At 36.8% G+C, this 13963-nt stretch overlaps 1 protein-coding gene across 1 annotated transcript in view; it reads right to left on the bottom strand.

Annotated features, from left to right (window-relative positions):
• LOC121326799 (heparan-sulfate 6-O-sulfotransferase 1-like) overlaps positions 1-13275 on the bottom strand; it is a 167206-nt gene extending 153931 nt beyond the window's left edge. The window contains exon 1 of the mRNA XM_041270317.1: positions 12440-13275. Within this exon, the coding sequence (XP_041126251.1) occupies positions 12440-12957 (518 nt within the window). The 5' untranslated portion in view covers positions 12958-13275. The remainder of the gene's footprint in view (positions 1-12439) is intronic.
• Between the last annotated feature and the right edge of the window lie 688 nt (positions 13276-13963).

Raw genomic sequence — 13963 nt, 5'->3', positions numbered from 1 at the left:
GAACATCAAGGAGTTGACCTACATCAGTGTAGGTCAACTGATGTAGCAGAAATCGGACCATTTTACCTTGCAGTAAACTAGAATATGAACAGGCCATCATTTGCAACACCTGCGCTGTCAAACCCCTTTGACCACGTTTCAAAACATGAAATACAATGGAGGTTAATGCACAATGCCAGCAACTGCTAATTTAATTCTAAATCTATAGAAAGCCCCCTACCCAACGTGCACACACACACACACACGGTTATTATATACCATGCAGTTGTCCATTAGCCGAACAAGCTATTTTTGAAATGGCAGCAAATTTCCCATGAAAATACATTTCCTCTAATGTTCCAGTCACGCTCGGGATGATCTGCAGCCCATATCCATAAAGCCACAGGGTGGAAAATTGCCTTGGCTCTTTGATTGGAATGACAAGATTGGAAGAAGAGGTATATATATGTGTGTGTGTGTGTGCAGGGGTGTTGGATTGTGAGTGCAGAGAGAGTGGAGGAGCAGCACTCAATTTAACAATCCTCCCCAAAGATATAGAGAAGAACGGTCTGAGGGACAATACCACCAAAGTTCTGCAATGGGTTTATTTTTCTTTTTTTTTTTTTTTTTGTCCTATTTATTACCAATTCTTTACTTACCCAGGATGAATCTCTTCACAAGGGTTCGAGGAGTTCTCTTCAAATGGGATTGAAACTCAAACTACTTGCACAAAGGCATCAAGTCTGCTGATTTAGTTTTACTTTTAATCTGATTCTCCCATTGTATGTGGTGTCACCAGTGATCAAACATTGAAAGAACATTAACTGGACTATTAACAAAGTGGAGGCTAATGTTGAAGGCGTGGTTCTGAAGGATCTATTTTAAATGAAGGACCCATAATAGCAACAGCACTCCAACACATCTCTTTCTGGCTGTAAAGACATGTCTCCATTTAGGCAGTGTAATACCCAGCTTAGATTGTCAAAAGCTTAGAAATCCCTCTCTAGCGTTTAGAGGTACCCTTCATTAGACAAATCTATCTATTTGAGGCCTCAACAAATAAGCCAACAACCTCTTCAGTGCTTAACTGAAACCCAGCAATTACCTTGGCTACAGTACCTAGCAACTGGATTAAAATGCAAGCAGGTCACAGATTGTATATTGTGTTGATTTACTTTTACTTCACTTAACTGCTTTTAAAACCAAATTACTGCCACTGTTTTGTAAAAAAAATAAAATAAAACAGGCCTTGCAAAACACTTGAATAAAAGCTATTTCCTACTTCAGCTTGAACTAATGGGGTTGTTATCTGAAGTCAATTCAATATTATAATATTAAAGAAAGTGGAAAGTTTGCCTGTAATATATTCCTCCAGTCTTTATTTGAAACTCAAAACATATTTAAAAACAGGATAATATTTTGTAGTGCAGGGATAAATATCCAAATATTAAAAAAAAAATACTGTTTTTAAGCCCGGTTCAGGAGGGGAGTCTCCGCTCTCACTTCTTCTTGAGAGCCTTGAAGAACTTGTTGCATGCCACGATGAGGCAAAATTCCACGTCCGTCATAAATGACACAGTTGATAGAAATTAGAAATACATATCGCAAAATGTTTTGGTTTTCCATTTACCACCTTGCCAGAATTTGTGTGACACCCTGGTGAGGACGACGAGCACGCAGATGAGCTTCCCTGAGACGATATCTGACAGTTTGTGCAGAAATTCTTCGGTTGTGCAAACCCACAGTTTCATCAGCTGTCCGAGTGGCTGGTCTCAGAAGATCCCGCAGATGAAGAAGCCGGATGTGGAGGTCTTGGGCTGTCGTGGTTACATGTGGTCTGCGGTTCTGAGGCCAGTTGGATGTGCTGCCAAATTCTCTAAAACGACTTTGGAGGCGGCTTATGGTAGAGAAATAAACATTAAATTCTCTGGCAACAGCTCTGGTGGACAGTCAAATGCTCACTAACAGGGATATAGACAAATTTGTGCACAAAATTTGAGAGAAATAAGCTTTTTGTGCGTATAAAAGATTTATATTTTTTGTTCAGTGTGTGCGTATGTGTATATGTGTGTGTGTGTGTGTGTGTGTGTATATATATATATATATATATATATATATATATATATATATATATATATATATATATATATATATATATATATATATATATATATATATATACACACACAAACAAAATACCTGACTGCTGAAAACCACGGACAGAGGGGAAAAAAAGACAACTCCCTTGGATTAATCCAGATCTGTAGTCAATTTGTAGATAAAAGTGTCTTTATTCTTGCATATTCATGTTTAAAAAGTCAGCGAGCAACAATGTTTACACGTTTCAACAGTTTGTCTTCATCAGAACATTGTAAAACACAGGTGTTTCAAAGATTTAAATACTTCAAAGCCAGGACTACACCTTAAATCAATAATCAATAACAATTTGCACCGAAACAGGAGTCAATTAGTTAATGATCAATTTATAGATAATTGTTTCAACAAATGATAATAAAAGCATCATGATTAAAAACACTTCATATATTACAAAAATCATTAATAAATGTGTATTACTCTTCGGAAGATAATATTAGATTAACGAATATAAATTAATATCGTCATTGAGACCCAATGGTTCCAATGTGTTCAAAGTAAGAATCCAATGTGCTTCTCTACGTAGTAGAATATTTACCAAATTCCTCCCTCTAGCTGGTACATTGATTTTCTCCACACCCACAAATCTCAGTGAGTGCACAGAAGATCCATGTCAGGCTTTTGTGTAGTGCTTCCCGTTAGCATAGTCATGATTCTGATTTCAAATAGCTGCTTTGTGTTCTGCAATCCATGTTTTCAAGCTTCTCTTAGTTTGTCCAATATAGACCAGGTTACATGGGCAAGTTAACATATAAATTACACCAGTAGTGTTACAATTTATAAACCCTTGAATTTTAATTTTTATACCTTTTTGTATTTGTGGTGTTAATAAAAAATAAAAACAAATAGCTTGGCTGGATAAGAGTCCACCCCCCTTGTAATAGCAATCCTAAATTAGCTCAGGTGTAACTAATCGCCTTCAAAATCACACACCAAGTTAAGTGGCCTCCACCTGTGTTAAACTATAATGATTCACATGATTTCAGAATAAATTCAGCAGTTCCTGTAGGCTCCCTCTACTGGGTAGAGCATTTTAAAGCAAAGACTCAAACGTGAGCACCAAGGTGCTTTCAAAAGAACTCTGGGACAAAGTTGTGGAAAGGCACAGATCACGGGATGGTTATAAGAAAAATATCAAAGGTCTTGGATATCCCTTGGAGCATGGTCAAGATGATTATTAAGAAGTGGAAGGTGTATGACATCACCAAGACCCTGCCTAGATCAGGCCATCCCTCCAAACTGGATAACCGAGCAAGAAGGAGACTGATCAGAGAGGCTACCAAGAGGCCAATGGCAACTTTGCAAGAGCTACAGGCTTTTATGACTGGTCAAAGTGTGCACGTGACAACAATATCCCAAGTACTCCACAAATCTGGCCTGTATGGTAGGGTGGCAAGAAGGAAGCCATTACTCGTGAAAGCCCACCTTGAATCCCATGTGAAGTATGCAAAAAAAAAAAAAAAACACGCAGGGGATTCTATACCAAAAAGTTTTGTGGTCTGATGAAACTAAAATGGAACTTTTTGGCCTAAATGCAAAGTGTTATGTTTGGCACAAACCCAACACAACACATCACCCAAAGAACACCATCCCTACTGTGAAGCATGGTGGTGGCAGCATCATGTTATGGGGATGTTTTATCATTGGCAGGGACTGGGGCACTTGTCAGGATAGAAGGGAAAATGAACGGAGCAAAGTACTGAGAAGTCCTTGAGGAAAACCTGCTGCCCTCTGCAAGAAAGCTGAAACTAGGACGGATGTTCACCTTGCAGCATGACAACGACTCAAAGCACACAGCCAAAGCTACACTGGAGTGGCTAAGGAACAAAAAGGTAAATGTCGTTGAGTGGCCCAGTCAGAGCCCCGACCTAAATCCAATCGAAAATCTGTGGCATGACTTGAAGCTTTCTGTCCATCAACCTTCCCCAAGGAACTTGACAGAGCTTGAACAGTTTTGTAAAGAAGAATGGTCAAATATTGCCAAATCTAGGAGTGCAAAGTTGGTAGAGACCTATCCCGACAGACTCACAGCTGTAATTGCTGCCAGGTGCTTCCACCAAGTATTAACTCAGGGGGGGTGGAGACTTATCAAATTATGCTCTTTCAGTTTTGTATTTTTAATATACAATTTTTTCTCAATAAAAACTTTTTTCCCCTTAACAGTGTGGAGTATGGTGTGTAGATAAATGGAAAAAATTCCTCATTTAAATGCATGAAACTCTGAGGCACTGACACAACAAAATGTGAAAAGAGTTCAAGGGGGTGTAGACTTTCTGTAGGCACTGTATATATATTTATATCTTTTTTTGGTTTGCATGTGTCTATTCAAAACACACTTGGTTATATGACCTCCTTCTACATACAACACAAAAACCCTTTTTCCCAGGGGAGGGTTCATAATGAGTCAATTGCAGTAATTATTATCAGACAACCTAGCGCTAATCCACAACCGGTTTTGAAAGATTTTCCATGCGTTTTGTTTTTCTCTGGGTTGACAATCTGTGGAGAATTGTGGCAAACCTACATTCTATTCACTGTACCAAAACATATAGCAATAAAATACTAATAAAAAACACATTCATTTCATGAAACTGACAGTGAGTTAGTCACAATGCAGTGTTGAAAGATGCCAAAAACTTGTTCATTTAATAAAACTAGTAAGAAGCCTTCTAATTCTCGATCTATGCTGGTTGCTCCTATAACTCGGAAGTGGGAAATGTACTCTCATTTTTCATTCTCAAAATGACAAATCTGCTTTCTTCTTGCAAACTAAATTAGCAGTCTGTCTTGCCCTGTTATGTCGTTAAAGCAATTATGCACAAAATGTAATTTGCCTTTTTAGTTCCATAGCTTACAAACAGTGAATAACCAAGCTCTGGCAATACTAGGGCTGCAACGAAGGGTATATTTTGACCTTCGAAAGTTCGGTACCATCGATGGTACAATTTGCATAATGTACTGGTGAAATCACCATAGCTACTGGTTTATATTTGATTGAAAATCCTATTCTTTTACAGCTAATCCATATACATGGAATAAAGCATTCACATGTAGTTTAAAAATACACTATTAAGAACAGTAATCATGTTTTACAATTTAAACAAAAATAAAAATACATATTGTTTATTTACGCCAACTGCAGCAGATTTAGGCAAAACAAAGCTTTATTTAACAGTCACTGTTCCAAGCAGGTTATCAGTCACATTTTACTGCTACTAAATATTATTATTATTATTATTATTATTATTATTATTATTATTATTATTATTATTATTATAATAATAATAATAATAATAATAATAATAATAATAATAATAATAATAATATGAACTGGACCACTGGAACAGTCCACCACAGTTTGCACTTTTTTTTTGGTCATTTGGGGATTAACAAAAAAATCCCAAAAAGCAAGAGGGTTTGTGAGGGGTTTGAGGCTCCGCCACACTTCATAACTTATGCTTGCAGCTTACACCACACAACGCTTTGCTGTAGAGATGGTGAATGAAGAAATGAAAGGTTACCTCTGGGTAACACGAGCTGGGGGGGGGGGAGGGTGCTCAGTTTTCGAAATTCTAAATATCAGTGATGATATACCATAGCACTTCTCTTACACTGTCTTGTAAACTAGGTATTCAGTACATATTTTGGTAAAGCACTACAACCGCTATAGGATTTTGTTAATGTAATATGCATTATACAAATCAAAAGATCAAACTTTGCATGTGAGTGGCATTTAATGTGCGATTTATAGTATTCACACATTGTCAAACAGTTTCTGTTAACAGAGCGAAAAAAAAAAAAACAACAGTATGTGAACGCCACCTGATGAACCTTCGAAGTTTTAAAACTACTTTCGAATTCCTGGCTACCGAATGAACCTTCGAAAACAGCCTTAGGCAATAACCCCTGTGTATTTTTTGAGGGATTCAAAAAACACACACAAATTAGCCATCTCAGCTTTCTCCTTTCCTGCTGTAAAACACAAGGGGCTCGAGTTGAATTCCATTAGTCCTGAGCTGCCGACACACATGGGCGTCACCACCATTGCAGTGGTGAACAGGGACTTATCAGTGTATCTTGCTCTTTCACAATACAAGCCCTGCCAGGTCCTCTTTGTGGTTCCAAGATGAGATAATTGACAGCTTATAACGGTGGTCATGGGAATGGAGTAACATAAAGGAAGCCACGGAATTTGAAAGTGCTGGGGTTTGAAACCTATGAGAAAAAGGGAATCTTAACAAGCTGCAGATGATAGTGCAGTACGAGGTGACTTTTCACTTTCATTGTGTCCTTCTGGGCTCCACGACCTGCATTGCATGGTTGTAAACAGAGTTCAATTAGCTTAATGCTCTGGGTGCAGGAAGCATTAATAATAATAATAATAATAATAATAATAATAATAATAATAATAATAATAATAAATTAGGAAATATGTCCGTCTCAGCTGTAAAGCCAGACCCACATATGTTTCTTCTTTAAACCCCAGATAGAAAGCCTAAGGACACTACTTTAAAAACATGAATTTAAGAGCTTTCTACATGGCATATTCCAGTCAACACTTACAAATAATCAACCAGGAAATATATTTCAGGTCGTTTGTGTTTGTGTCTGTTCATCAAATGTGATTAAAAAAAAAAAAAAAATTACATTGGCCTAATGAACTGGCTTACAATTTGATTTTGTATAACATGGTCAAAACAGCACATACCAACCAAACAAAAAAAGGCTTTCAAAAATCACCTTACAGTATGAAACACCTGCCTGATAAAGATTAACAATAATGTTCCTTGTGCTTACTGATTCTCGTCACCTAGTTTATATTTGAACAGAATAATTCAAACAGGCACTAAAATGTGTCTCCTGTAAGGCTGCAAAACAAATGTACATTTTACTCAGCTCTTGTTGAAAAACTATTATGGCTTCTATCGCTCAATCAGGCAGGTTGGACTTTGACAGCTATTAAATAGCTCTGCAATTCTGTCCAATAGTGCATTTCATGTAAATATGCTTATTGTATCCTGGGACTCTGTGGGAAGGAGCTTTCTGAGTCTGCAGCACATAGATCAGTAAGCAAAAGACTAACCCCAGGCTATGACCAAACCCACGGACTTATAATCAGTGAATAAGTTCTCAACTCTAAATATACTGTGAAAACCACACTGACAGAGGTGTAGCAGGTACACAACCACAGACATGGAGTTACACATAGATTGGTCTTAAAGAGTGTATTATTGTGCAGAAACGGTAATTCAGGATATGAAAATATTTCAAATACTACGCTACAGATACACTTCTGCATCCTGGTACCTTTGCTTTAGGTAACATCTCCCGAATGCAGACAGACCATTTAACTGCAACACATTAAGTCATTAAGCAACATTTCATATACAGTGTTGCCTTAAATATTCCAAGCTGAAGTAAAAATAAAATCAAATAACCAAAATATATTCAAACAAAAGACGATTGGGACCAGAGAGGATATTGCTACTACTGATAATGGTGTAATAACAACATGTAAATACATTATTTGAACGCTCTTTTAAATGATGCTCTTTCAAGTCAAACTGTGCATTGCATTCTTCCATACTAAGTGATTTATTGACATTCTACAGTGATCCAATAGAACAACTGCCATGCCCATCAATCTTTAACCCCTGCCTAGGCTTCTATTAAAATACTAACCATTTTATATATCAAAATCTCCAGAAATGTTGAAAAGATGTTCATGTTCAGCAGCATGTGTGTATCCATCTCTTACACTATTCTAGAAACCCCAGAGACCACATACAATTAAGGATTAAGGATAATGATGCATGCCACTATCCTGGGCTTCAAAAATGAATACTGGGATGGGCTAATAGTGCTTGCATGTTTGTTTTTAAAGAGAATATGTCATCTCTCAGGCTGGGGAAGGTGTGTTTTCACTCTAATCTTTGCCATAAGATCTTTGCTGTCCACCAAGGATGCACAGCTATGAATCTCATGGTGGTATGCCCTACAATATATAATTATTAGGCCTATGTGACATAATTCTGTACAAGACACTGAACCTATTTAATTAGTAGGGTTGTCTTTTTGCAATATTATTTGTGATAAATGATGCACAATAATTAAAACTATTTAAACTCCCAGCTTATATATTCCTACTGCTGCAAACAAGGGTAAGACCATACTTACTAGAAAAAAAAATCACGAGTTCAGAAAAGCAATATATATATATATATATCTATATCATATATATATATATATATATATATATATATTATATTATATATCTTTTTCCCCCTTTGAGCTGTGACCTGGCAAAGGTCAACCTAAAGTGAAAGTGACCCTGACCGGAAAAATCACCCTGGGCTCAACTTAGACGCTCCCATCATGTGCAGCACCTCGTTCAACTCGTAATGAACAGGGCTTTCCAGAAAAACATTAGTATTGATGTAAGAACCTTAGGGACCACTCTCCAAAATTTTGTGAAACACTTTTGGTTTCAAGTCCCCCCCCCCCCCCCCCCCCCCCATGCTTATGGCCACTTTGGTGAGGCTAAAGCACCACACAGTCCTAACCGAACTGGCATTATTAAAAAGTAAAAAGTAAAATAAGTGACAGGGTGTGCTTCCAGTGGCACTAGCTTGGAGCTGAGGGGTTATGAACTTGCGTGTGTAATAAGATTTCTTTGTTACAGTGACATATTTGAAACTATCAAAACCTCAATTAGTTGTGTTTTAAAAACTACAAGTAACTAACTGGAGCATTTTGGGTGATAAATGGTTTGGGCCACTTATTTCAAAGTTGATTCTCACAGAGGGGGAACCCCTCTACGTCACCCATATATATTTATCCTGGCCCAAAACGTATTTTAATGCACTACTACTACGTAAAGTTACCAACTTTCCGAAGTCATAATTTGCAAACACTGTAACTCAGTAAGAGTTTCCATGCTCATTCAGTCTGCACAACATGTCATATGATAAGAAAACAGTCTGGTGTACTTTTATTAAATATATAACGCATTCTAACTATAATGACAACTTTCTTTCAATGAAAGCTTTTCCGCACCTCGGTTTCATAATATTTTATGCATGGAGTGTCTAGATGAGTCACTGCGAGCAGACTGGCAGGAAACAGATTTTTTTTTTTTTTTTAAGTTGCAGTAATTGCAGATGATCTGCGATGTGTGCTGAACTAATATTTAATCTCTCTAGTTGTTGTTCTGCATTTTATTCTATATATCTGAGCTCCCATATAAAATACCAATGTAAATAAAAAGATTCAATGTGGATTTTACTATTGTATCATCATTCTACCTCGCGGTATGAAGCAACACTATCAATGTAGCAAAGGGTTAACACTTAATTTACAGATTTGTTTCTTTCAGTTAAGGGTCAATTTAATCAACCTGTCCTGTCTAAGGGACTCTGGGATTAAGAGGCTAGTTGGCTTTAGATTTACCTCCGTCCATTAGGGTGTGGCCTAATTACAATATGGAAAATGGTACAACGTTCATGAAAAATGGTACAACTAGCCACAAGCAGGACAAAAACAAGATTTGACTAAATTTGTGGGGACATTAGAACATGCTACCTAAAAAGAGGGCTGTCCTGGGAAAATTGGGATGGCTGGTATCATTACTAGCAGTACCACTGCTGCGACTAATAATAATAGTAATCATATTATAATAAAAATAACATTTTAATATTTTTGAATATTGTATTTTCTATTGTAATACTTGTAAGTCACCTTGGATAAAGGTGACAGCTAAATTAATAATAATAATAATAATAATAATAATAATAATAATAATAATAATAATAAATAATAATCACAAATGTCTTCTCAGTTCATGAAAATTAGTACTGTGTTATCATTATCATCAACGTAATAGATAGATACCTTTAAAATAGTTTTTATACATTTCCAAAAGATTAATGAATCATGCCAAAATATCTCATTTGTAAGTTTAAAACCTAATCATATAACAAAAATGGCAGATGGATAAATCACTATTTTTTTTTATTTTTGTTTGCTTTCATGAACTACAAAGTGGCAAGACGGCTTGAACGATGGAGGAGATTTGTGTACCTACAGCTGATAGTACCTTTAAGGAATATAAACAAACTGAAAAGCCAACAAGGTCTGCTACCTGAAGGCAAAGAGTGCGCTGAATACCTAATCTAAGGAAGAATGTAGCGAACATTTACCAAGAAAGTAAATTCCAATGTAAAACTGAAGCCGAGGGAGGGACTGTGGCTTTTTTGTCTGCACCGGCTCATCTGCAGAATGACAGCAGTTACTGTCTTTGTATGATGATGAGTGATTGGGAGGAATGTGGCTGCAAATCAATTTCCAATCAGTCATCCAACCTGCTGTTTTAAAGAGAGGTGATCCTCATTAACAAAAGGCAGCAGGTAGGAACCAGGTAAACACAGAAACAGCGCAGTGTGTTTTGACCGACTTGCAGAAAATAACTTGATTATGGGATTTCGCAAACCAAAACTTAAATACTGGGATTGAAAAAATGTCTTGACAAGAGAATAATTCTTAATCACAGCTCAGCTCTGATACTGACTGTGGTTTTCAGAGAGAGAGATGTTTAAAGCACTGAAAGCTTACTGAGACTGATTAATCAGTTTTATGCGCTAGAACCCGCATCATAGTTGTACTTTATAACACAGCAGTAACGTGCAGAGGACATTAAACGGCAGAGGCTCACTGAGAAAAAAAGTCAAATTCAAGCATCACCCTATTTTTATGACTGAGAAACAGGGCACTTTTTAACAGGGTCAGTAATGCCCCTATTATCTTTCATGTATTTATTTGTTACTTATATGTTTTATTTTTATTATTTTACATTTAGATTTGATTAGTGCACGTTTTCTATATTATTGATTTAACACTGTAATTGTAGTAGCTTATCCACCCCGTTCACCTTTTATGTCTTATTGGGTATTGACTAATATAATAATTGACAGTTTTTACGCACCTGAACATAAATAGAATACACTTTTGCAAACTAGGTGGCCATCCTGAGGGTTTGTGTCTTTCATTGTGATTTTGTTTGTGCGGTCGTGGGAACACATATAGCGTTTGGAATGGAGAGCAACGGAGAGAAGCGAAGCGAGCTTTTACATGGATTTTCCGAACGATAAGTACTTGGCTGGAGTACAGTGTGCCTGTTTAAACAATGAGCGTGAGTGAATTAAGAGTTTATGGTATGGAAAGTAGAATTTTTTTGTTACACAGATATTTTCCCTCGCTGTGAAGTTACCTTCTCTGCACAGACAACGTGTCAAATGTTTGTTTTGTTTTTTTACAATGGTTTGTTTTATCCAGTGTTAAGCCTGGTTAACAAACAGTGCTTTTCCTAAATGCACTCAGAAGTTCAATACTGTAGTTTGCACTGTGACGTTGTGATATATCCTAATTCTGATGGAAAGTCTAATTGACCACTGGTATATTTTAACAATGTGGTGTTGCTACTTCTAACCGTGCTGTCCAATAAAACCGTTCATTGCTTTTTATATGTATTTTGTATTTTATTAATTCTGTATCTGGGGAAAAAAATAACTTAATCATGTATCTAATATTTGGTGCTATATTTACAGAAGCAGGAAGGCAGGGACTTAGCCAGTTACTTATTCAGTTTGCGATATGGGCCAGCTTGCTATCTGTGCCGTTTACCCACTATTTTTGCATCAAATGTGTGGACTAAAGCTACTTACCCCCCCCCCCGAAATACCAGTTACTTATGCAATTTGTTACATTTTCGGTATGCCAATAAGAAGCTGGAATGCTAAGAAGCCAACTTCAGCATCGTTATTAACAGTAGCTTGTTTCAGTTTCAACCTGTACTGAGTGGAATGCATTAGACAAGCATAGGCACAACAGCAAGTGACCCTTCAGACATAGTTCTACGCTTATTTAAAAAAAAAAAAAAAAAAAAAAAAAAAAAAATTTAAACAAAGCTGACGTCAGTGACAATTGTGAAAAGAGTCCACCGAAAAACGTGAAGGATTGCCATTCACAACAAATTGTTTAGAGGAGTGCAATATATATATATATATATATATATATATATATATATATATATATATATATATATATATATATATATATATAGTGTGTACTCACACGCACGATTCCCAGGTACTGTATGTTTGAATTTGTTACGGTAGCACTCTGCAGAATAATGTAAACTGAATGAAATGTTGAATACCTGGGTAACGCATCCTCCGTTCCATACTGCGACGTTCTGTCCAATAAATGTTGTTTTTAGGGAAGACAGGAATACAACGAATGAACACCCTACCTTGGATTTGTCATTGTATTTTCCTTCTTGTTGAGCACTCCGGGTACACAGTTTGTGAGTTCGGTCCAATCAGCATGCAATCCACAGCTCCAGCCGGTAGAGAAGCGAGAGAAAAGCCAGGTCTCTTTCCTGTTCGGCCGGTAACAGGTACACTTCTTCTGCCCAGGTCTGCAATCGCAAGGCACCTCCAATCTCACATTCTGCACCAAGTGCCTTCCAAAGGTGGTCCCTCCGGTTTTCTGGATGTGGAGAAAAACTATCACATCTTCCCCCTTGATCTCAAAATCAACAGAGCGCTCCAGGTCCCTGATCGGAAAATAGTACTTCTTTACGTAGTGTGGATCTGGGGTCGGGAAGATATCCAAATCTTCTTGAATAAGGTACCGGTGCGGGGACCCAAAGTTCATCATCCCCGGTCCCACGTACTGGTACAAGATCAACATGAAACAGATGGATCCGAGCACGATCAAAACAAATTTACTGGTCCTCTCAACCATGTTCCTTCCAATGCGCTTCATATGTTAACATCTCCCAGTTAACTGTGGAGTGGGGAGTTTGTATCAAATGCTACGGCTCTGCTTCCCATACAAAACAAGAAAGGTCAGAGGATCACTAGTGTAAAGTTGTGGTCTAGATACATTGTATAGCTTCACTTCGCAGACACAGGCAAAACCGACCAATCCACATTCCAGAGACAAAACTGATAAAAGCTGGACTTTTTTTCCCCTTTCTTCTTAACTACTGTAAACTGCGATGTTTAAAGTCCTTCCTCCAAACCACCATCATGATGATCTGAGCCCAGCATGCACAGCGACACCCACTTTTCAACACAAAAAAAAAAACATAGCAGAAAAAAGATCCCAAAACATGTTTAATACTTTGGTTGGTATGTGCCGCCCGCACCAAGAAACTGACAGGTCTAAATGCATCCTTTCTATGCAGCTGTTACGATTAGTTGTCCATACTATTTAGAAAATGTGTTTGTGTTGTCTGTAGCTTTATTTTTAGTTTTTAAAAAAAAAAAAAAAAAAAAAAAAAAAAAAACTATATTCCAAACCAGTTTAAGTTGACAAACTACAGCAAAAGAGAACAATGTAAGTCTAGATTTTATAAAAAAAAAATTAAATCGTTAAGAAAAAGACAACAGCTGTTTTTTTTTTTTTTTTTGTTTGTTTTTTTTTTTTTTTTTTTTGAGATTCATGCATGTGTACCAATTAAAGTCCATCACTCAAACCCAGTTCCTCTGGATGGGTTCTGATACCATCTGACTGAGCCATTCCATTATCTTGTGGAGTTCAGCTTATAGGCTTACCAAAGGAAGTGCTTATTCTTTGGGACAGCCTTCTTTACAAAAAACAGAGAGCAGTATTAATGCAATACATTGTATTAAGTATAATTGTCTATAATTATTGGGTAAAATACAATATTTTAACACAAGTGTACAGTACAACAATGAAAGCTATTGTGTAAATAATGTTTTCAAAGCTATTTAAAATGTGCATTGATTCCTCAAACCCCTGTATA

The sequence above is a fragment of the Polyodon spathula genome, chromosome 14 (assembly GCF_017654505.1).
Source record: "Polyodon spathula isolate WHYD16114869_AA chromosome 14, ASM1765450v1, whole genome shotgun sequence".
Taxonomy (NCBI): domain Eukaryota; kingdom Metazoa; phylum Chordata; class Actinopteri; order Acipenseriformes; family Polyodontidae; genus Polyodon; species Polyodon spathula.
This window is presented reverse-complemented; position numbering and strand designations above follow the sequence as displayed.